This window comes from Oryctolagus cuniculus, chromosome 6, assembly GCF_964237555.1.
Source record: "Oryctolagus cuniculus chromosome 6, mOryCun1.1, whole genome shotgun sequence".
Lineage (NCBI taxonomy): Eukaryota > Metazoa > Chordata > Mammalia > Lagomorpha > Leporidae > Oryctolagus > Oryctolagus cuniculus.
In genome coordinates, this window is record NC_091437.1 from 71996372 (window position 1) to 72021404 (window position 25033).

Below are 25033 nucleotides of genomic sequence, written 5' to 3' on the forward strand. Positions count from 1 at the left end.
ACCTTCAGAGTCCCTGGGCAGGTGGAGGGCGTGGCTACAGGTCCACACAACCTTCTTGAGCTTTCAGCTCAGAGGCTGGACCTTTTCCCCACTGCACACGTAGGCTTAGGGAGACTTCAGATGGCGCTGCACTTCCGCTCACCAGCAGCGTCCACAGGTCAGGAGCTCAGCTGCTGCAGCAGCCAGGTGTCCCCCACACGAGCCCCACAGATGTCACTGGGGGTGGGGAGGCAAGCGGAAACCTCTTCATTCTCCCTGGGCACCAACTGATGTCACAGACCATGGCTGCACTGGTGTGGGCAACCAGCTCCCACAGACACAACCCATTTCTGCCCCACACGTGCCCCTCCTGGAAGTTTTCGGGTCTTTTGTTCATCAGACACAGCATTCTCATCAACACCCACAGAGGAAAACGGGTAAATATGAACATTCTTCATACTAGTTTTAAATCACCCAAGTTCTCAGGTGTGACAGAACGCAACAAGAGCTGGGAAAAGGTGAAATACATGCGCTGCACGCCCTGACACATCTGTGTATGAGTCAGAATACATTCTGTAAGGTCCCTGCTGCTCGCAAGAACAAAGATACCAACCTCTTTTATCATGAGGCTCAAGGTCTCTTCTGGATACTGCTCTATGATCTGCAGTAACCTAGGGAACTTCAGCCTGGCTTCCATGGAATTTAATTTTAAAGCTTTCAACATTTTCTCCACCACAAGTGCTGGATACACCTGCAGGTCTATAGAATGAACAGCTACCAAGGAGAGCAAACAATAAAACAATGGTCAATATATCTACTTCAGCAACAACTGTGTTTTCACTCTTTGGCTTCTATTTTGTAGCCTGTCATTGTTCTCTTCCTAGCTACCACTTCAGATCAACAAAAAGCACCCATTTCTATGCTCCTCTCTTCAGTCTGAACCTTCCAAGAGCCGTCATTCTGCATGAAGCATAGCTTGCATCCTGGGGTGGGAACTGAAGGTTACTGACTTTATTCCAGGAGGAACAGGCAGGCCACATGAGCGAGTACCACCAACACTGCAGCAAACATCAAACAGTAAATTACTCAAATCAAAATAGAGAAAACAGCTGAACTCCACCTAAACACGGCTTGTGTTATAGGGAGATGCCACTTTCTCTGAAGAGGACAACAGCCTTTTCTTAACAAGATTTTCATTTGGGGAGGTGTTATAGTAAAGGGTTAAGCTGCCACTGAGTGTCAGTTTGAGTTTTGGCTACTCTACTTTCAATCCAGCTCCTTGCTAATGTGTCTGGGAAATAGTAGATGATAGCCCCAAGTACTTGAGTCTCTGTCATCCCCATGGGAGACCTTAATGGAGTTTAGGGCTCCTGGGACTGGCCTGGCCCTGCCCTGGCTGTTGTGGCCATTTAAGCAGTAAATCAGTGGGTGAAAGAATTTGTGCCCTCATTCTCTTTCCCTGTCACTCTGTCTTTCAAATGAATAAATTTTTAAGCGCACTGTCATTTAAAAACAAATAGGAGGGGCTAGCATCGTGGTACAGTGGGTTAAGCCATTGCTTATAGAAGCTGGCATCCCATTTTGGAGGATCGGTTCAAATCCCAGCTCTTTTGCTTCCAATCCAGCTGTCTGCTATGTCCCTGAAAAAGCAGCAGATAATGGTCTCAAGTACCTGAGCCCCTGACATTTATCTGGGAGACAATGATGGAGTTCCTGGCTCTTGACTTCAGCCTGGCCTAACCCCAGATGTTGCAGACATTTGGGGAGTATACCAGAGGATGGAAGATCTCTGTCTCCTATGTCTCTCTCTCTGCCTTTCAAATGAATAAATCTTTTGAAACAAAAAACAAGTAGGAATCCTAAAATATCTACAAAACTCTTTAGACTATGCTGATGTCACAGGACACTCACTTGTCTCTTTCTTCTGTGATTCATCCGATGCATTCTCTTCCTCCTTGCGTAGCTGCTGGTCACAGAAATCCACCAGGGTCATATAGGCATCGGCCACCCCAGCTGTGGGCCCCAGGCCCCCGGAGGAAGGCTGAGCCCCCTCCTCGGCGGCATGCACGGCCCGAGAGAGATGGTGGAATGCTTTCTGGTACAGACTGGCGATCACCTGGAATTCACACAGACCCCGAAAAACCCATGGGTGAGACTGAAGCCTGCTCAAAGGCCTCCACTTCCCACGTGTGATGATGAAGGGAAAATACTTGATTTGTGACCTATGAAGGAATCAACAGCTCCACCATGCGCTGAAAGCAAGTTAACTGGAAAAGGAGAGTCTGCCCTGAGAGGGAATAAGCAATCTCAGTGAGGGTCTGTCTGAGCACAGAACAAGCAGTCAAGCAGAAAGGACCAAGATGAACACGGGCCCCACAGTCCGTGAGCCTCATGGAGCTGGACCCAGCCAGCAGGGTCATGCAGCTCTGCCAGGAGCTTCAGAAAGAGACAGAAGATCGTGCCTTCCACTCAATTCCACGAGACCCTGATGGCATCATGGAAGGAGAAGGCAAGACTACCCCACTGATGAAAAGAAGGCAGGTAACTGTCGACAGTCCCAAACAGTCTGACAAAAGCCAAGCAGAGCAAGCACTGAACAAAACAGGAGGAGAAGCTGCTGTGTCCCCCAGGCTGGTGGGAAGTCTGAATGGCGACTGCTGGGGAAATTGCATTAACAAAGTTCATGAAAGAGCTGTCACATCAATCCAATGAAAATTTCTCATTCTTCATACTAAAAAATTTTATCCTTCAAATAAACAGGAAACACATGGAATCTGTCAATTTTCCACATAAGAAACTTGGCTGTGCACAACTGTATTTTAAGAACACAGAGAAATACTTCATTACTCCCCTGCAGCCTGGGGGCTGCACACTGAACACACAACAGCACCCAAACCTTCCCGCCCTCATTACCATCTCTATGCTTCCTGAACTGGATCCAGAAAGCTCCAAAATTCTTCTGGCCTTGCTCTCTTCAATGTTAGCCAGGCAGCCTGGCTCACTGCTGAGTGCATTAGCCATGATCCTGTATGTTGTACCCAGGAGGATGTTCTGATCACACAAAGCCCAGATATTTTTGCTTAAGTAGCTTGAAATGTTGTGTTCATCTGTTGTTAGGTTAAAATTAAAAACAAACAAACAAACAAACAAAAAAACACCGTATGATTGGTACTGAAGTAAATGAGAAACATAAGAAATTCATTGTATACAAAACTGGTTTTCCATTAAGAAATTGTTTAGAATACATTTTGAAGGTACATGAAACCGACTTCAAATTCTGTTTAGGGAATTTCTTAAACTCACTCATTCATGAGAAAGGTTCTTTGTCAGAGTGAATCATATCAGGTTACACAGAGGCTAAGCAATTAGAACTCTGAATTTTTACCTCACTTGTTGTCAGTGCCCCTAATTCTGTCTTTCAAAGAACAGAAAATGGCTCTTAACAAGGCATTTATGCATACACACTGCTAACCCAGAGTGGGTTTCTGAACTGATATTATGGATTACAGATGACAAAGTCACAGTCTCTGCTGCACTGAAAACTCAGGTTCTCATGTGCAGGGCAAGGAGCTTCACTAGCCCTTGACAGTGCTCTGCCGGCACCTCCTCAGACACAGGGTCGCTGCTACTGGCTCTGCCTGCCTCACAAGGCTGTCATAAAATACAAACCTACTCGGCACCCCACAGAGTTATCTAATGCATCAGATGATGGTTCTCCGAGAGGGGTCACTGAGGAAAGACTGCTTCTCCTTTGAGCACTTTTCGCTGAGACTGACACTTGGGCACAACACTGCCTTGAGGAAGAATCCACTATCAGTGCTGCCAGGTACGCCAGGATGCCCGGCTCCAGCAGGGCCATCAGATCTGGACCCATGCCTCTACACGTTTTTCTGCCCCTCGGTCCTGAAGGCTACATTATAATGAAAAGAGAATTAGGAAGGCAAAAGGGTTTCATGTTGAATCTTTTATATCTTACTTGCTTATTACTCTCAAAGTATTTAAACTATTAGGGCTGTATTTTCATCAAGTATTAAAAAGAAAAAAATCTTAATTTCCATTGTAGCTTATATATAAAAGCACCAAATATCGTACTCAATAGCACTCTTAAAAACCCCAGCTCAGCCGGCGCCATGGCTCACTAGGCTAATCCTTTACCTGCGGCGCCGGCATCCTGGGTTCTAGTCCCAGCTGGGGTGCTGGATTCTGTTCTGGTTGCTCCTCTTCCAGTCCAGCTCTCTGCTGTGGCCGGGGAAGGCAGTGGAGGATGGCCCAAGTGCTTGGGCCCTGCACCCGCATGGGAGACCAGGAGGAAGCACCTGGCTCCTGGCTTTGGATCAGTGCAGCACCGGCCGTAGCGCCCATTTGGGGGATGAACCAACAGAGGGAAGACCTTTCTCTCTGTCTCTCTCTCTCACTGTCTAACTCTATCAAAAAAAAAAAAAAAAAAAAAAAAAACCACAGCTCCAAATCTTATGCTGTAGTCCCAAGGAAATGACATCACCCTCTCAGGCACACTCTGCTTATTTACTGAAGTTACTACAGAGATGTAATCGCCAAACATCAGGTGAATGAAGGTCAACACATGTCACACAGGACATGACATGGAAGGGCAGTGGACAGTGTGCAGGGTCAAGAGCAGCCTGTACCCAATAGCGAGATGGTCTTCAGCACAGCGAGGATCCGCTCAGCCGGGCTCTGCCCGTGGCTCCGGCAGTGGCTCAGCCGGCAGTAGCTCTGGACCCATGGCACCAGCCGCTCGGTGCTTCCTTTGGACTCTCGGTGCAGTTCCTTAAGTAGTTTCATGGCAAGTGAGAAGTTGTTCTACATTAACAGGAGAAAAAGGGGCATGATGACAGGCAGGTGGCAGTGGGAGAGATGAAGCTGTCTTACAAATAAGCCTTAGATTGGCCGCTTCCCTTGCCCCACACAGTCTGCCTTGTAGCAGCTTGCCTCTTTGCTTAGCTGGGAGCTTGCTACTTTGCATTTCATTTCAGTCTACAACTTTTCAGGAGGAGAACACTGACAAAGTTGGGCAACCACCACTACTGTCTTATTCCAGACACTTTGTAACCCCAGGAGAAACCCTTGGCCCAATGACAGCCTCTCACTCAAGTTAGTAAGTAGCTTGCTCCTCCTGTGTGCCCTCCCCAGCCACCCTGTCTCCTCACCCAGTCAATGTGACTGCTCCCAAGGGCACTTGTGCCCATCTTGCTCCCAGGACTTTGTTGCTCAATTGCACAACAGTGCCCAACCAATCAGAAGCAGCTACAATGCAACCTGGGTTGCACTCAGGAGACCAAGCGTCCCCAGGTCCTTCTTGGGTCTCCATTCCCTACTCAGACACCATGGCTCCCCCAGGAAGCTTTCTCCCTTCCCCCACCTGAGGGGCACCCTTCCACGTGACTAGCCTTTGCTACTTATCACAAAGCTGCTGTCTAGCTACGGTCTCCACAATGCTCCACAAAGCACCTCCAGCACCTGATGAAGTGTGGGCAACAAGAAGAGGTGAAACTCAAATTCAAATCACTAGTTTTGAAGAGCTCTTAAGAGTATGCGCAGGTAAAGTGGAAACCAGTGAAGGCTTTCTGTGGTCTTCAGCTGTGTATTATTCTTTGTTCCTCCACCTCTAGTATTCCTGGTACTGACAGTAATTAGCTGCTATTTATATGTGAATATATTGTTGAAAAATGCTGAAGAACACTGAACATTCCATCAGAAAGATTTTTAGCTTTCTTAGTGATTTTCACAGGATTTCTCAGTAATATTTCTCTTTTAGAATTACATTTTTTGCTTTGCAATAGCAGTCACATGAGCTATAATATATTTAAAGAATTATATGCAACTTTTAAGCAAGGCATACTTAGTATCAAGAAAGGGTCTTATTAAATGATAGATTTCTACAAACTGAGCCTAAAACTAATTTGAAACTTACTGGCAAGCATTTATTTTGTTAAATGAGATCAAACCTGATGTTATTTATTTGCTTTTCAAATAATAAACACTCTGAAATGATTAACAAGCACATAACAAACTTGAGATGCCTTCTGTATAAGTGTTTCTTCATGTTTGCTGTCTTATAAAGAGAAAAAACACACTATTTGATTTTTCAGCTTCAGACTTCAAGGAAAAGCTAAGTTAAGGGAAAAAGCTAACTGAGGTGGCCTCTGGCCCACCACAGAGAAGCAGGGTCACGGGCCCCCACCTGCTTCCGAGCACTCTCTGCCATCCGCATCTTCATGGAGAACTTGCAGCTCTGGATCAGCGAGCAGATGTCTTCCTCCTGTGTGTTCACCTCCCTGCTGAGCCGGGGATCCTCGTCTTCATCCACACTCATGCTGTGATCGTCTGCGAGAGAGGGCAGCTTCTCCTCGATCTTACTGAGAAAGAAACATCTACACAAAGAAAAGTGAGACTGCCGTCAGACTCGTGAGACAAAGCTGTGATCACGGGGAGCTCCCAGACAGCTCCCTCAGACAGGAGGTCCACAGTTGGAAATTTCTGCCCACCTTCAGAGTACGAAAGTACACTCTAGGTATGGGACTTACTCTCCACTTTAATAAACCAACACTTCAAAGATCACCAAGGATATTTCTTTTCTTTTCTTTTCTTCTCTTTTTTTTTTTTGACAGGCAGAGTGGACAGTGAGAGAGAGAGAGACAGAAAGAAAGGTCTTCCTTTGCCGTTGGTTCACCCTCCAATGGCTGCTGCGGCCAGCGCGCTGCAGCTGGCACACCGTGCTGATCCGAAGCCAGGAGCCAGGTGCTTCTCCTGGTCTCCCATGCGGGTGCAGGGCCCAAGCACTTGGGCCATCCTCCACTGCACTCCCGGACCACAGCAGAGAGCTGGCCTTGAAGAGGGGCAACCGGGACAGAATCTGGCACCCCAACCGGGACTAGAACCCAGGGTGCCAGCGCCACAGGTAGAGGATTAGCCTATTGAGCTGCGGCGCCAGCCAAGGATATTTCAACAGAACTTTCCAGCTATTACTTAATGCCTCCAATCCATAAAATAGAGCATTTAGCTCACAGTTTTCTCTCTCAATGAATGGGCATTATACCCTGTGTTGTGGGAAAAGCCATTTATTCTTGCTGTATCTCTCTGAGGTCTTACATCCAAAGTTCAGAAAATTAAGGCAGTGAACAGTTATAAACAAGCACTGAGAATTATGAAAGACATGTCTGGGTTGGTATAGGGTTCTTTTATTTGTTATCATCATTTATTTTGTATATGTGATCTTGTTTAAGTGCCTTTATGTTCATTAATATCAGTAACACTGAAAAACAGCCTTAACATAATAATAAAGTATATCCTTGCTCAATAATCAAGTAACTGTTGTTCATCCAGGGACTAATTTCTGATTTCTTAGAAACCTCATGGCCAGGTAAAACCAGTATAACCAGTATGCCTCATAACTCTTTCCTCTTCTGTTTTGGTTATTCCTAAGATGCAAGCCTCTCTGGCCACCCATCTACTCCTGCTTTCCTCACTCACCACACTGCTCTGTGCTGCTCGAAAAGAAATTACCTTAGCTACCCCTGCACTACCAGAACAGCTAAAGGACATTTTAGCTAACAGCAAATGATACCAGAGGAAATTTGAATAGAAGTAGAATTAAAGGGAGAAATAGATAATTCCATAAATTTTAACATCCATGTTTCAGCAGTTGATGGAATCAAAGAAAAAAATCAAACTCTTTTATATGGAGATAGCTATATGAGACAGCTGGACATTATAAAAACACACACACACATATAAATAAAAGGCCCATATGTGTATGGTTAATGCATTCTTCCCCAAAAAGGTGCCACAGCAATTATGAAAAGGCAGACTTCAGGGGCTGGCATTGTGGCATAGCGGTAAAAGCTGCTGCCTACAATGTCAGCGTCCCAAATGGGCATCAGTTCAAGTTCCGGCTGCTCCGATCCAGCTCTCTGCTATGGCCTGGGAAGCCAGCAGAAGATGGCCCAAGTCCTTGGGCCCCTGCACCCACGTGGGAGACCCAGAAGAAGCTCCTGACTCCTGGTTTCAGATTGGTGCAGCTCTGGCCATTGCAGCCATCTAGGGAGTGAACCAGCGGATAGAACTCTCTCTCTCACTCTCTCTCTCTCTCTCTCTCTCTCTCTCTCTGCCTCTTTGTAATTCTACCCTTCAAATACATAAATCTTAAAAAAAAAAAAAAAAACAGACTTCTGGAAAAAAAGGTTAAAAAAACTACATATCCATACAGAAAAAGTGAACATCCACTATACCTCATGCCACCTACAAAAATTATCTTCCAATGGCTCATACACCTAAATGTAAAACCAAAACAACACAATTCCTTGAAGAAAACAAGAGAGTAACTTTGCAAGAGGAGCCTGGAATATCAGTTTGAACACTCACCAGACAAAGGCAATTTGAAAATGAAAAAGACAGCAATAGGTTATATCCCAGTAACTAAAAGTGGAATCCTTGAGTCTATACCATTTATTTTTTTAAAGTAGATTAACAGATGAGAAAGGGGGTGGGCTTCTCCTTAAGACACGGACTGATAAACATGAAACAAGTGGTGGACTTAGAAGTTGTTACACTGCCACCATCCTTGTCAGGACTGGATGGGCCAAGAGCCAGCCACAGATGTGAAACACGGAGGAACATGTCCCATATTCCAAAGGACCTATCACAATAGTTTCTCACTAGTTGCAAAGGAAAAAAATTGCTTTAATACATGAGAGATCAGACAACATTTTAACCAAGTGATCAAAATGACCATTACTAGTAAAAGGCAGATGGACACTGTATACCCAACATGTGATGTTGACAGCTTAAGAACTCAGGGAGGGGCTGGCGCCATGGCACAGTAGGTTAATCCTCTGTCAGCATCCCATAGGCGCACCGGTTCTAGTCCCGGCTGTTCCTCTTCCGATCCAGCTCTGCTATGGCCTGGGAAAGCAGTGGAAGATGGTCCAAGTGCTTGGGCCCCTGTGCCCATATGGGAGACTGGGAGGAGGCACCTGGCTCCTGGCTTCAGATCAGCACAGCTCTGGCCGTTGCGGCCATTTGAGGAGTGAACCAATAGAAGGAAGACCTTTCTCTCTGTCTCTCCCTCTCCCTGTAACTCTACCTCTCAAATAAATAAATAAATACAATCTTAAAAAAAAAAAAAAAGAACTCAGGGAAGGACTATCTGGCTAAGGGTGGGTCATCTGAATTTCATCATGAGGAAATGACATAAACCCATGCTGAAGAACTTTCCTCTAAGCATCAGTGCCATAAAAGACAAAAAAAAAAAAAAAAAAAAAAAAGGCTGAGGAATGGCTCCAGATTAAGGGAGACTAAAAAGACACATCAACTAAACGCAATCCACAATTTAGGACTGGCTCCATTCATGTAGGTAGAGAAAATGCTATCAGGGACATTATTAAAATCGGACTGCAGATTAAAAATGAAAGCATTAGGGTAGGTGTGTGGCGCAGCAGCTGGGGCTCTACTTGGGATGCCCTCATTAAACATAGGAGTGCCTGGGTTTGAGTCCCGCTTCTGCTTCTGATTTCAGCTTTTTGTTACGATGCACCCTGGGAGGCAGCAGTCAATCGCTCAAGCACTTGAGTCCCTGTCACTCATATGAGAGAGCCAGACTGAGTTCCTGGCTCAGGGCTTTGGCTTGGCCCAACACCAGCTTTTGTGGGCATTTGGGGAGTGAAGCAGCAGATGGGATATCTCTGTCCATCTGCCTCTCAAATAAAACAGATTAAAAAATATGCAAGCACCAAAGCTGATTACTCTTTCTTAGGAAATGTACACAGATACAAACAGGTAAAGGGTCATGATGTGTGCAGCTATGCTCAAATGGTTCAGGACATAAATAATCTGTGTACATGAGTGGAAAGAGTAAAAAAGTTATATGGCAACAAAAAAAATTTGATCTTTGTAAAAGGCACACAGAAGAATTATATTTTTCTTACAACTTTTCCATGAGTAAGATCTTTTCTCAAAATAAGAAGTTTAAAAAAAAGTATTAGTAGAGGAAATAATGGAAGAACTTAGGGGTCAGAGCCCTTCAGTCCTATTTTACATGGATACAAGGGTATTTAAAAAGGTTTGTAGGAAATGGAATTAAAAGGCTATTTTGGTCTAAAAAAGTTTTGAAATCCATGTATAACTTTTCATAGTATGCATTTTCCATGAATTTTTGAAAACCCCCTAGATGCATAAATTTCTAATTTTTTCACCAAAATAAACTTACCTTTTAATTCCATTTTCCACAAACTTTTTGAAGTACCCTTGTACCTGCACAAAGTAATTCACAACCTCCCTGATTCTGCTGCCCAAAGTAAAAGCTTAGCGTCCGCCACCTCGATCCTGTAGTGATGACCCAGGATGGGTAAGCCGAGGGCACGAGAGTGAGCGTAAACCTGGGGAAGCGAGACTCACACGCAAGCACATAACACAGGGAGGAGGCATGTCAAAACAGGTTTAATAGCAGAACAATAAAAGGTCCTTACACAGTGTACTCGGTTGCTGTCATCCATCACCTTAAAGGCAGTGGTGAGACAGCAGATGCAGTCGCCCCTGCAGTCCCCGCCTGTGCTACGCCCCCTACCAGAGCATGTGGCCAGCAGCCAGCAGCACCAAACACCTCCTAGATGGGTGGGCAGCAACTCCCCCCAGGGGGCAGGCAGGGACAAGACACACAGCAGTTCTGTTAGAACAAAAATGGGCATCGGCATGACAAAACAGAGTTATATTAGACTCAAATACCAGCTTTCTTTTTTTTTCTTATAATTTTATAAACAATTTATTTTATTTTAGAGTGTACGAAACAGGCAATCCACTCCCCAAACGCCCACAACAGTAAGAGCTAGGCCAGGCTGATGCCAGGAGCCAAAATTCAATCCAGGTCTCCCACATGGGTGGCAGAGACTCAAGTACTTGAGCCATTAGCTGCTGCCTCCCAGGGTGCACATTAGAAGGAAGTTGGAATCGGGAACACAGCCAGAACTTGAACCCAGGCACTTCAACACAGGAAATGGAGTTCTCAACTGTGGCTTAACCACTATGACAAACACCCATCCCAAACTCCAGTTTTTAAAGCAATAGTTTGAGAGAAAAAACATTCTCACAATTTTAGAAAAAAAAATTCCACATTTGACTCAAAAGGACCACGTTTTACCGATTTGTGATGATGTCATCCCAGATGTTCATTGGGTCCATGTTTGCATCTGGATATCTGTTTGTCCAGGTTTTCAGAAGTCTCCTAAGGGGAACTTGAGATGATAAATTACCTAAAAATAATGTTAGAGCTTAATCAATGATAAGACCAACTGACAAAGTAGGGTCATCATTAGTAAATAGGAAATACAAATTTTCTCTCCAAATTAAAAAAAAAAATCTTGTCTTTTCTTTTACAAGAGCAGCAGGAAGTTACCCCACCACTCCTATATTCTGATGTTTCACCCTCACCATTTAAGGATATAAAGATGGGAACTGCAATTCTTACTTTTACCACAGGTCCAGAATCCCTCATCTGCAATTCCAAATCTAACAAGCACTGAAAACGGAAAAGAGTTTCATGGTGTTGCAGCAGTTTCTCAATGGCAGCATCAGGTCTGAATGGGCACAGGATTACTCAGATCTTTGTATATAGCATTAATGTGGAGAATCCTAACAGAGCCAGTGACTTATGACTATGCTTCGCTATGGGTCGCTACCCAGCCCTGGGGTGTACACAAGGCCCCATTTCTAGCACTTGAGAGAATCTGGCCTTGAGGGTCTCAGAGGGGGATTCACACTAATCCTGTGAATTTGAAATTGCACACTGTTCATGCAGAATGCTTTAGCTTTCTCTTTTCTGTTGCTGGGAACCAGAGGATGGGAAACTGAGCTCAGATCAGATAGCCCTGGATTCTAGATCTGGACCTTTCACTTACTACTACCTTAAGTGAGTCCTCCAGTCTCTCTAAGCCTCTATAAAATGGAGGAGGGGGAGGTGAATGGGAAACTACATCTCATAAGGTGTTAGAAAAGCTAGGTTATACAAAGAGACTAACATAGCTCATGGAAAGCAGGAAGCACATAATAAAATGCTGCACCATTAACAGTATGTACTCAAAAAGTAACTCTCCAAATTTAAAGCAGGAACAATTGGGCAGTTAGATATAAGTAACAATTTTTACTATTATTTAAAAAGTTTCTTTTGTAAGGATTTTTATTTAGAATAAAAACTGAAATGTATTTTATTATTTATTTAAGTTTCAAATGGTTACAGCCTTACCGAAGCAAGGAGCCAGGAGCTTCATCGGCCTCCCAGATGAGTGGCAGGAGCCCCGCTGCTTTTCCAGGTGCATTAGCAGGGAGCTGGATTGGATGTGGAACAGCTGGGACTTACTGGTGCTTATATGGGACACTAGCATTCCAAGTGGCAGCTTACCTGGCTGTGCCACACTATTGGTCCCTCAAAATTGAAATTTATGACAAAGATGTACCTGTTCCATTAGAATCCTGCATGGCTTCCCATGAGCACCAGGTTAAAACCTACTCATGAGCATGCACAAAGGCCCTGCACTCACAGTGTCATTGTCCTGTCCTCAATCTGGGAGGCCGAGCACCTAGTAACAGCCACCACAGCAGTTTTCTGCTTTCCACTGGACTCTGTGAGCCCCTTCCCTTCACACAGCACTTGAGACCTCCTCCCCTGGTCCTTGGGCACGTGTGCTGTGTAGTCACCAAACCACATGAGCGCCTCCTCAAGCTGGCAGTGACATTTCCTCTGGCTTTGCTTCCACAGTGCCTAGAACAGCACCTGGTCATTTCAAAATCTTATTTCAATAGTCTTGAAATACTTATTTGTGGAATAAATCCAAGGCACTTTCCTCCCTATACACTAAGAAATATGCCCTTTCACTAAGAAAAAAAAAATCAGATGCTAAAGCTCTTCCATAATTAGAAAAGAAATAAAACAACAGCAAGTTAAGATAATTACCTTGTTTACTCATAAAGCCAATGAACTCCTGAATTTCTATCAAAGCCTGGACAGACTGTAATTTGGTGAGCCTGCTTCTGTGTAAGAGGACATCGATGCTAGAGTAATTCTAGAAAAAAAGGTAGTGGGTATTGCGGTAAATCAACTTGCTACATAAAATCCGGGATATTGGTCTCTGACACATGAAATACAGCAAATGCCCTAGAAATATATCAGTTACCCAATGTCTCAGCATGGTTGATGCTTTTTTAAAAAAAAATTATTTATTTACTTATTTATTTGAAAGACAGACTGACAACAGAGGGAGGGAGAAATACACACACAAAGAAAGAGAGAGAAAGAGAGAGATCTTCCAACTGCTGGTTCACTCCCCAAATGGCAGTAACAGCCAGGGCTAGGTCAGGCAGAAGCCAGGAACAGGAACTCCACCTTGGTCTCCCACTTGGGGAGCAGGAGCCCAAGTACTTGGACCATCATCTGTTGCTTTCCCAGGCACATCAGCAGGAAGCCAGATGGAAAGCAGAGCAGTGGAGACTTGAATCTGGACTCCAGTATGGAATGCTGGTGTTGCAAGCAGCATCTTAACCTGCTGTGCAGCAACATTTTTATTTTTATTTTACTTTTTTAGACTTACTTATTTGTTTGAAAGTCAGAATTACAGAAAGGGAAAGGGAGAGAGAGAAAGAGAGAGAGAGAGAAGAAAGAGATTGAGAGAGAGAGAGAGATCTTCCATCTGCTGATGGTTCACTCCTCAAATGACTGCAATGGCCAAGACTGGGCCAGATGGAAGCCAAGAGCCTCACCTGGGTCTCCCACATGGATGTAGGAGCCCAAGCACTTTTGGTCCATATTTCACTACTTTCTAAGACCCATATGCAAGAAGCTGGATCAGAAGTGGAGCAGCTGGCATTCATATGGGTTGCCAGCATCGCAGGCGGTGGCTTTACCCACTATGCCAAGGTGCTAGCTCCCAAACAGAACTTTTTAAAGAAAAAAATGATTGGCTGGAGCCGTGGCTCACTTGGTTAATCCTCCGCCTGTGGCGCCGGCATCCTATATGGGTGCCAGTTCTAGTCCCAGTTGCTCCTGTTCCAGTCCAGTCTCTGCTGTGGCCCGGGCGGGCAGTGGAGGATGGCCCAAGTGCTTGGGCCCCTGCACCCCATGGGAGACCAGGAAGAAGCACCTGGCTCCTGACTTCGGATCGGCACAGCACTGGCTGAAGCGGCCATTTGGGGAGTGAACCAATGGAAGGAAGACCTTTCTCTCTGTCTCTCTCTCTCACTGTCTAACTCTATCTGTCAAAAAAAAAAAAAAAAAAAGATTGACAAAGACATTTAAGACAAAGGACAGATCCAAGAGCAATATCAGAAGAAAATGGAAGAACAGAGAGAAGGAGAAAATGGGTGGCATGAAAATCTTTGCTGATTGATTTTACCATGAGTTTGACTTTTAAAATGATCACAAAATTTCATATTTCAGATAGATCTATCTGCATTACCTGCATAAAAATCTGAATGCCATTTTCAATGTAGTATTTGGCTCTGTCCACGTCGTCCTGCAGGAGGTAAAGGAGACTCAGCTCCTGGCTGTACTGAAGCTCCAGGACTGTCTTCTGCAGTTCTTGGTGCACGGCCTCGTCCACAAATGTCAGCAGGGACTGGTCAGCCTCTCCCTGCAGCAGCAGCTTCAGCTTGCTGCGGACCATGTAAGGCAGGTACGTTTCCTGCGGAGCACAGAGATCTACAGGTAATGCTTACCTCTTTTATTTCTATCACATTCTCTGGACTAATTTTGTAGGTCAAGACTTAACAGCCAAAATTCAAACCTAAAACTACAATTTTTAAAACAAGTTCATCTGTTAATAGCTTGTTTGTCAACCACAAAATATACAGGACCATGTTCAATAGGAAAGGGGCTCTCCTGTTAGCTTGGTGTTGCTTATACACTAAGGAAACATGGGCTCAGGGGATGCCGGGGTGGCACATGAGGGCTGCATGGCACTTTGCATGGGGCTCGAGACGCAGCGCATTACAGGAAACAACATGCAATATTCTTCCAAGTTGTCATACGAGGGACGTTAACATTTACCGTAAAATATATCCCATTTATTTTGAAAGAGATAACTAAAAATGACAAGAGATTCACAATACCATGGAGCCTGCAGGGGGAGCCAGGTCATATATACCCAAATACTTCACAACTACCACATGTTTCAGAAAAGTTTTAAACCATTTTATTAAGGAGAAAATACTTTACCTTCTAAAATGTTTTATTTCAGTGACCTGTAAATGACCCTCCCCACCTGATAAAACGGCTCACTCCACATCTTGTTGAGATCCGGAGGGTTCTCACTGTCCACACTGGCTGTAGAGCAGTATGCAAGGGATTTCCACTCAGAGAGGTGGTTGTAGCAGTCAAGGGATGCAAGTTCCCAGAAGTCCTTTTCGGCTTCCGTAGGCTCACCATCTTCCCACTCTTGTTTATTGAGAGCCTAGCAGAGAAACGTCATCAAGATTATTTAGCAAACTTGGAGAGAAAACCAAGGAAAATATGTAAAAAAAAGGAGGCAGTAAAACATTCGCACTAAGGCAGTTATTTTAAGAGTTACAGCAAGTTGTGAGAAAAGGGAGATTATTCGGAGTAACACTGAATAGAAGAAAAAAAAAAGGAATCTGAAAGAAATAAATGCATGCCAAACCTTACCCAGAAGGAAGCCATTTGTTTTTCTGAGAAACTTACCAAAGGAGCCAATTAATAAGCTGAATATGTTCAATGCTCCATAATCTGATTTAAATCAATAGTATGAGTTATTTACAATTTAACGAGTTCTTAGAATGAAAACTAAAATCTAGGATATTTGCAAAAAATTATCGAAGATTGTAAAGCCCTGACTGTTTTCCAAGAGCTGCACAGGCCACAAACCCTGAAGCTCAGCATCTGCACCTGGACAAACAGTGGCCACACATATGCAATACGGACAAAACCAAACTTCCAAGCTCAGTGCCTGCACCTGGACAGACACTGGCCATGCAAGCACCAAATGGACGAAGCTGATCTAACAGTCACCTACTCAAGCTCTCCCATACTTGATTACAAATGTTTTACTTCCTGAAGGGAAACAATCTACCCAAATAGAAACCATGGTAATAACATTGCACAGTTCTATATAATACTTGGTAATGTATGAAACGGTTTGTCTTTTATTCAATGGTTTATAATATTTTTAAAAATTTATTTGAGATAGAGATGCCATCCATTGGTTCACTCCCCAGTTGTTCACAAGAGCAGAGGCTGGGCCAGGCCAAAGCTGGGAACTTAATCGAGGTCTCCTACATGTGTGACAGGAACCCAATCACTTGAGTCATCACTGCCACCTCCCAGGGTCTGGATTAATAGGAAGCTGGAGTCAGGAGCTGGAGATGGGTATCAAACCTAGGTACTCTGATATAGGACATCTTAACTGCTAAGGATAAACACCCACCTCCACTCAAGGGTTTTCTTAAAAACAGTGTAGATACAATAATTATTTCACATCTGCTCATTATGAAACTACATTTGGTTATTATTAACCTTTGGGTAAAGTCCAAGAGCTATGATTTGGATGTTGTTTGTCCTCTCACAGGTCCATGTGCTGAGAACTTGGTCTCCAATGCAGTGGTGTGAGAGGTAGAACTTTTAAGAGGCGGGGCCTTGTGGGCAGTGCTTGGGTTAACTGGGGCCCTTGAAATGGGATCAAGGTACTTGGGGGCGGTGTGGGGATCAAGGTACTTGGGGGCGGTGTGGTAAGGGGAAATGCTGTTGAGTTCTCCCATGAGGCTTGTTACAAAACCCTGAACCCGGTCCCACTGGGCCTCTCTGCTTCCTGCCTTGTCCTCTGATCACTTCCTCCCACAGATGCTCCATCTCTGCTATCAGTCATGAGGTGACACTTTTTTTTGGGGGGGGGGGGGGGATGGAGCTCGCCTAGCCTGAGGCATGCTATTTAGACTTTCAGCTTCCAAAACTGTGAACTAAATACATCTGTTTTCTTCATAAGCAGCCTGCCTAAGGCATTTCATCAGGGAGACAGTAAGCTGGCTAATAATTAAGTAATATAGTTCATATGAAGTACTAAGTCATAAAGCTAACATTTTTTCATGCAGAGCAAAAAAAATGTTTAAGTAAAAGACATATGCTAGAGATCAACTTTACCTCATTATACTGCTTGGCAGCTTCAGAATAATCACTCCTGGCTTCTGCTAATAACGCATCCTGAGTGACAGGCTTTGTTCCTATCTCACTGCTAAAAATACCACGGAGGACGTCGTATTCTCCAATCGATCTATACAGCCTATAAAACAAGCCAAAACGAGGGACACATCAACAGACACTCTGGGATTTTCACAATTACTTGGTCTAATGAAATGGTATTAAATTAGAATGCCAGACATTATATTAACTGAAGATGATAATATAAAATGTTACTTTGCACTTGCTATAAATCTATAATTTTTTAAATGCTGAAGTTGTCCTTAAGTTTTACCACTGTAGTCACACAGAAAGCAGAAAAACATTCTAATATACTTTTAAAATGAAATCAAAGGTTCACAATATGTATACTATATACTGTCTTTCATCTATTAAATAAGCAGCTTTAGTATTAATAAAATTACAGCATCTGTAGGTAATCTTGGAATTCTTCCTTAGTCCTAAAAAAACTCAGAAGCAAGTAAAAAGTAACCCTCAGTCTACAATGTCATGTTTCTTTTTTTTTTTTTTTAAGATTTATTTATTTATTTGAAGGAGTTATGCAGAGAGAGGCAGAGAGAGAGAGAGAGAGGGAGGGAGGGAGAGAGAGAGAGAGGTCTTCTACCCACTAGTTCATTCCCCAGTTGGTTGCAACAACTGGAGCTGTGCCAATCCAAAGCAGGAGCCAGGAGCCTCCTCCAGGTCTCCCATGTGGCTGCAGGGGTCCAAGAACACGAACTGGCACTCATATGGGATGCTGGCACTGCAGGCGGCAGCTTTACCTGCTAAGCCACAGTGCCGAGCTCTGCCATATTTTAATCCAGGTCCTACAGGCTGCAGGCTGTCTCAACTCCACTGATGAAAAACTTTTTTTTTTTTTTTCCAGAGCATTCACTCCCCTCTTTACCTTAACAAAATCTGGTTTGACCTTGTCAACCTTCCCCTCCTACAATATTCTCAAGTATTTGTTAGGTTTGGTCCTCTTGGAAATCTCTTTTCCATCTTCAAGTCTCAACTCAAATGTCAGCTCTCCCAAACCTGCCATCACGTGACCAGCCAGGTAAGGGCAGCTTCCTCTGATGCTCCTGCCTTTTGGTTCCCTTCCCAGGTACTAGATCTCTTGTATTTATACCAGAAGAGCCGTGCAATATCTCTGTGAGCCTAGCCTACCAATTCCAAATTTAGAAGAAAATTTAATAGATGGTCCTCTCTTCTTGTCCTGAAGCTAGAGGGCAAAGGTTAAATCCCAGGACAGGGAGGTGGTGGGCAGATGGGCAATGGACAGCACTCAGAGCCCAGAAGTCAAGGAGAGGAGAGCTCAGGCATTTTCTATGACCGCAGGGAAGAGACCACCCTATGTCCACCACACACAGTCCCCAGGTCCCTGGGTCATGCCCACTACAACAGGGTCAAATTGATGACCACAGCATAGCAAAGAAAGGCTAAACCACATTCACTATACTGCCTCCAAGGAATGTAGAAATATATTCAAAAGCATAAGGAACAACACAATAAAATTAGAAAAAAATGTCAACACCCTTAAGACTTGTATGATGCATTTATCCAGCAAACACATATTTAGTTTTTGGGTTGCTCACTCCCTGAAAATATAAGGTGTATTACTATCCCCAGTACAGCTGAAACAATGGGCTACAATGCTCCTTGAGTAAAAAAAAAATCACCTTAGCTACAGGCTGTCTCTGAATTGCCCCAGCATCTTATTTTGCCTCTCCTGACACCATCTCCTACTGTATTTTATGGTAAGTTATGCATAAAAGTACATACATTTCCTACTGCATAATTAGTTTTTTCTGTCTGTGACCAATGTCCAATTCACAGCTGTTCTTGGTGCTAGGCAAAGCACCTTAATGCTCATGGTGCTTATAGACAGGAACTGTCTGTGAAACAACCAAAAAGAACAGGGATTCCCTGCCTCTATTTTCCCTATCTTCTTTCCCAGAACCTAAAAATCTAAAAATCAGCACTTTAAAATAGTACTTCAAATTAAATTTCAAACTTACTATAATGTCCTTCTCAGGATTAGGAACTGGATTTCATTAGGACAAAAATCACAGGACGCGAAATTGCAAACTACAAAATAAATTCATTTTCCCCAAATAAACAAAGTAAACGGATTAAAATGTTTCTGAAATTCTGAGTCCTGCTGAAAACAATAAATCATCCTCTATTCAGTTCAACCACGCAGGAAAAAAAAACATTAAAACATTAGGAGCTATAATTTACAGCCACACTTTACAGGAAACGAAACTTGGTGGCTAACAGTGAGTCCAAGGGATCAAATACTGGGGAAACTAACAGGTTTAATACAGATCTCCATCACTGAGCAAGATAGTTCTGGCTGCTGCAACAACTGTCAACTCACAGAATGGTACCCAGCCTAAAAGACGAATTTCTTAATTTCACAGAGGTGTTACCATCAACTTCATTGGGTCATTTCTGCCAAAAGAAGCCATGTGCTCTCTGTATTCCCTGGCTGAGTTCTTCACTTCTCTGAGTGTGGGATCCTCAGCTTACTTAGCAAGTTCGATCCACCGGAGGACGTCAGGGGGAAGGTGGGTCTTCCCTCGGATGCGTTTGGTGGGTGGCTCCACAGGCCCCAGGTGGAGCAGTGCCTCCTCGAGAAGGCGGATGCCCGTGGGCTGCTGCAGGCTGGCCAGACAGCCAGAGCGCACAGCGGCCGGGTCAAGGCTCAGCAAGTCTGCGTGTTGACAGCTGATTTCCTGAGAAACCACAAACACATGTAGCTGTTTAGCCTGTGGTTCTTGGACCATATCTTCACAAGTGAATAACTCATTTTACTAAACATAAAAGGAAGTTTTGACGTAAGTAGTGATATCACCAAAAGCTTCTCTTTGTAATTCTATTAACAAATTTTCCCTCAGTATTCAAATGGCTCAAAGCAGGAAATGATCTTTTATTTTTACACTTCTAATCCAGGAACTAATTTAAAGAAAGAAAACACTAGCAAAATGTGAAGATTTATATATATTTATATATTCTACATATCCAAACAACAACTGCAATTTCCAGGAATTTGTAGCCTGACTTGCTAAGAAAAGCAGCTGAAACACAAACATTTTGCATGTTCACCAAAAAGTGGGCGATTCATCTGCCTGTTATTCTATGCAACCTCTTTTTTCCCATCTTTTCCACACAGAAGTAACTTATTCAACAATTCATGAGTTATAACAATCTGTACTTTGTAACTCTCATTTGAGATATTGATATGTATATAGTGATATGTAGATATATTTATATATATATCAAAGTAATAAAAAAAATCAATATACAGATAAACATAAACAGAGTAACACTGTTTTCATTAAAACAAGTATGAAGTGTGTATGAGATTTCTGTGTCTCTGTGTCCATGCGTGTACTCCTTGCTCACCTGCACTGACCCCACTTGCTCCTCACATACCAGTCACCTGCCAAGTGTTCACCATGCCAACTTAAGTTCCACTTAAGGATTAATGGAAGAATGTAAATTTCCCAAAGCAGCTGAACAAACAGAAATGTCTGTCATAAATTCTATTTCAATTAATAACAAAGCAAAGGCTCTGTCATGGCTGAAGTGTCAGATTTTGAGATGGCATCACCCTGATTTACATACAGAAGCCCAATGTAAGATTCAGGATAACTTTAAATAAATAAATATATTTTTTCAAGTAACCTCCTCATTCTATAAATATTTATCCAGTGCCTTCCATGTTCCAGATGCTGTGGCAGACAGTATCGTCTCTGACTGTGTAGAGCTCAAGACTCATTCATCCTCTGCTCAACAGAACTCACAGGTGAAATGGTTTGAATGAATTAATGACTACCACTGGGCTTGTGTAATGTAAATGTGGTCTGCAAGTTATTTTCAAGATCAACCATTCTGTAGAATCCTGTTTACAGTATTATTCTACTTTATAAACAATTAGTTGCTGAGCAAAAGCTGAACTTTCAGCTACAAAATCTTAGTTGTATAAACTTTTAGTGTTGTAGGCCTTGCAAGAATAAGCACCCATGTAAATTGTGGGCCAAACAGCTACAATGACCTGGGAAGAGAAAACACATCCGTTTCAGACACATGTCCCCACAAAACAAGTCTTCACAGCTGATGCGCCAGCCGCAGGCACCCATTTGCACTGAGCCGCTTACGCCACCATCACTGGCAATGAGCAAGCGCTACAAGTGGTTTACTTAGCAGCGGCTAATGACTCTTCTAAAGAGCAATGGAAAAAACCAGTTTGTAATCACTATTAGGTTACAACTAGAAAATCAGATTTTAAAAGTCACTTTGGAATACAATACTGTAAAGAGAAATTTCCTCTGAAATATTAGTTGATTCAATATAATTATGGAGATTCATCAATTTAGTGAAATCAAGAGAAAAACAATGATGGAATTCTACTTGTAAATTATAAGTCAAATGAAAATAAAACTAATATATAAAAAGACACTCTATTTTAGTTTCATGCTATATCAAAAATAATAAAACAGGAAAACTACATACTTCATCTCAGATAATTATTACCAGACTAGTTTGTAAGCCAATACTACTTATCAAAAGTATCAAAAAACATAACTGAGTAATTCAGGGAATCGCTACATAAAAAATGAGTAGAGGGCAGGCTTTGGCTTAGAGGTTGAGACACTAGTTAAGACACCCATATCCCTGAGGCTAGCGCTGAGGCACATGGGGTAAAGCCGCTCGTTGCCTGCAGTGCTGCCATCCCATCTGGACGCTGGTTCGAGTTCCAGCCTCTCCACTTCCAATCCAGCTCTCTGCTATGGCCTGAGAAAGCGGTGGAGGATGGTCCAAGCTCTTGGGCCCCTGCACCTGCATGGGAAGACCTGTAGGAAGACCTTGGCTCCTGGCTTCGGATTGGTGCAGCTCCGGCCATTGCAGCCACCTGGGGAGTGAACCAGTGGATGGAAGACCCCTCTCTCTCTCTGCCTCTCCTTCTCTCTGTGTGTAACTCTGACTTTCAAATAAATAAATAAAAATCTTAAAAAAAAAAAAAAAAGATACCCATATCCCTGTCAGTGCCAGGGCTGAAAACCCAGTTTTGCCCTTGACTCCAGCTTCCTGCTAATGTAGACCCTGGGAGGCAGCAGTGATAGCTCAAGCAGTTGTGATCCTGGAAACCACAGGGGAGACCTGGATTGAGCTCTCAGCTTTTGGCTTCAGCCCCCAGCCCAGGGTTATTATGTGCATTTTAAGAGTGAATCAGTAGATGGGAGTTCTACCTGTCTCTCAAATAAATAAACAAATTCCTAACAAGTAGTTAAATGTGTTCTTTTGAAAAGTAGTAAAATTAATCAGAAAGATCCTTATTGGGGAATTAGTAACGGTCTGTTTTAAATGACAGAGACAATGAGTGTCATTGGTACTCAAGTAATGTAGAAGCATTACATTGGTGTAGGGTAATAATAGTGCAGTTATGTAGACAGCCTCTTGATCAGAGCAGGTGCATATGTCATTGATGCAACGCTCTGAGAGGTCCTCTCTTTAGCTCTAGAGTTTGAGCAGAGAACTTCACGTAGGTGTGCTTTCAGTTACTACACAAATCTACTTACTGGAAGACTATGCTTTTGTGCATGTCGGTGGATTGCCTGCTGCCCAATGAGGATGTAAGTTCTGTGAGAGGGAAGGGCTTTTGCCTCTTTGTAGCCATAGGCATAAAGAAAGATGTGTGCTCAATCCACACCGTTAGACAGCAGTCAGCAGGCAGCAGAGATCTGAGGAACTACCACATAAGGAAAAAGAACTAAATAAAATGCAACATTCGATCTAAACATGAAGGGACTGGCTTACTGAAAAACAAAACACTTTTATTACAGGCTTGGTTTTTGATCATTTGTTGTAGATATGGGGTTTCTGTGGCAGGGAGGGACACAAAAATTACCTGTGCCCGTTTGGAAACAGGAATGCAAACTGCACATCCTCTCTGTTAAACACCTTGCTCCTATGAAGACTCTCAACTTGGGAAACAAAGTGATTATGGAGATACTGCCAAGGAAAGCCAAACATGATGACATACATTTGACAAAGAGGGTGTGCAGACCTACCTGGATGCAGGAGACAAAGGGTGGGAAGAAATAAAAAGTGGTGTTGAGAAAACTATTAAAGTCTTGGAGCAACTTTTGAGTGATACTGCTTTTCTCAGATGCCATCTTGAACTTATCCATCTCCTTTAGAATTGCAGAAAATAAACTGCTAAAGAGTTGTTTTGCAATTATTGGGTCTCTCTGTAAAAAAATGCAAAAGAAAGACAAATTAAGATCTGAGGCAAAATGCTATAATTTATCTGCATTATCAGAGCATTACACAAACTTGCAAACACTACCACACTTCTCAATTCTATTTATAAAGTTTTAACAGAGACTGCACAAGGGTAATCAAATATATCTCTTGGACATATTATAAAAGCATGGACTGTGGCCGGTGCTGTGGCACAGCGGGTAAAGCCGTTGCCTGCAGTGCTGGCATCCTATATATGTGCCAGTTCAAGTCCTGGCTGCTGCACTTCCAATCCAGCTCTCCGCTATGGCCTGGGAAAGCAGTGGAAGATGGTCTAAGTCCTTGGGCCCCTGTACTTGTGTGGGAGACCTGGAAGAAGCTCCTGGCACAGCTCCAGCTGTTGTGGCCATCTGGGGAGTAAACCAGTGGATGGAAGACCTCTCTCTCTCTAGCTCTTTCAAATGAAAAACAAAACAAAAACAAAAACAAAAAAAGCATGGACTGTTGATCCACAGAGGGGACTCTGAAGCTGGCTAAGTTTATTCATAACCATAGAGCTTATCTCCTAAGTCTGGGGTCCCCAACCACATCTTGACAACAGGGCTGACAGATGAGGCCTTGGAGGGTTGTGGTGAAGATTATCCAAAACCACAAATGTCAAGTGTGTCTGATGTGGCGTCTGATAAGAAATTCAATTAGATTTGTTGGTTTTATTATTATATAAGCATTATGATAAAGATTTTAAAAACTAATTGATGAGCATAATAAAATGTCAGCTTTAACTTCCCGACTGCCATCATCACGATCATCTAACTGTTAAAACTGGGACCACACCTGCCAATCAGGCTACATAACCACTCCCATTTGGAAGTGGATAAAAGGCCTGGAACATGGTGGGTCTGGCCCTTTTTTTCCATTCCCCCGCCCCCCTGCCTTTTTCCCTTTTGTCTTTATTTTCCCTCAATACTCTGGATCCCCTTTGTTGCCCCACACCTTTGGAGTATATGGCCTTGAGGCCCCTGTGCTCTGCCTCTGTTTCGCTGCCAAGATAAGCTGCTAGTATAAGCTGCTAGTAACTGCTCATAACCAAATGCTTGCTGCATGTGGCTCTTGGTCTGCTTTTTGCTTGGTATGGATTCCAACTTAATTTCCAGACTTCCCTTTCTCCTTTAGATAGAGCCCTCACTCTCCTATGTATTTCTCCCACTGAATAAAAAGCTTTAAAAACTTTAAAAAAATTAATAAAACCAGGGCCGGAGCTGTAGCACAATGGGTTGAATTGCCAGCCTACAGTGCCAGCACCCCATATGGGCGCCAGTTCGAGTCCTAGATGCTCCACTGCTAACACGCCTGGGAAAGCAGCAGACGGCGGCCCACGTCCTTGTGTGGGAGACCTGCACCTGTGTGGGAGACCCAGAAGCTCCTAGCTCCTGGCTCCTGGCTTCAGATCAGCTCAGCTCCAGCCACTTCAGCCATTTAGGGAGTGAACTAGCAGATGGAAGATTTCTCTCTCTCTGTCTCTACCTCTCTCTACAACTCTTTCAAATAAAATAAATCTTTTAAAAAACAATAACTGTTAAAATCAGTAGAAGCTACTGTCTTGTCTCAGTTCCA

General features: G+C 43.4%; 1 protein-coding gene across 7 annotated transcripts in view; it reads right to left on the reverse strand.

Annotated features, from left to right (window-relative positions):
• The window catches only part of PRKDC (protein kinase, DNA-activated, catalytic subunit), a 177660-nt gene that overhangs the window by 19077 nt on the left and 133550 nt on the right, over nucleotides 1–25033 (reverse strand). For all 7 annotated transcript variants that reach the window (XR_011389983.1, XM_070076562.1, XM_070076561.1 and 4 more), the window contains 12 exons: nucleotides 23248–23427; nucleotides 19703–19908; nucleotides 17132–17270; nucleotides 15243–15431; nucleotides 14439–14663; nucleotides 12941–13049; nucleotides 11132–11243; nucleotides 6182–6371; nucleotides 4626–4800; nucleotides 2893–3086; nucleotides 1891–2095; nucleotides 593–753 (listed from right to left, as the gene is read on the reverse strand). Coding sequence is in view for 6 of the 7 variants with exons in the window: in XM_070076562.1 (XP_069932663.1) it covers nucleotides 593–753; nucleotides 1891–2095; nucleotides 2893–3086; nucleotides 4626–4800; nucleotides 6182–6371; nucleotides 11132–11243; nucleotides 12941–13049; nucleotides 14439–14663; nucleotides 15243–15431; nucleotides 17132–17270; nucleotides 19703–19908; nucleotides 23248–23427 (2085 nt within the window). In the remaining variant the exon portion in view is untranslated. The remainder of the gene's footprint in view (nucleotides 1–592; nucleotides 754–1890; nucleotides 2096–2892; nucleotides 3087–4625; nucleotides 4801–6181; nucleotides 6372–11131; nucleotides 11244–12940; nucleotides 13050–14438; nucleotides 14664–15242; nucleotides 15432–17131; nucleotides 17271–19702; nucleotides 19909–23247; nucleotides 23428–25033) is intronic.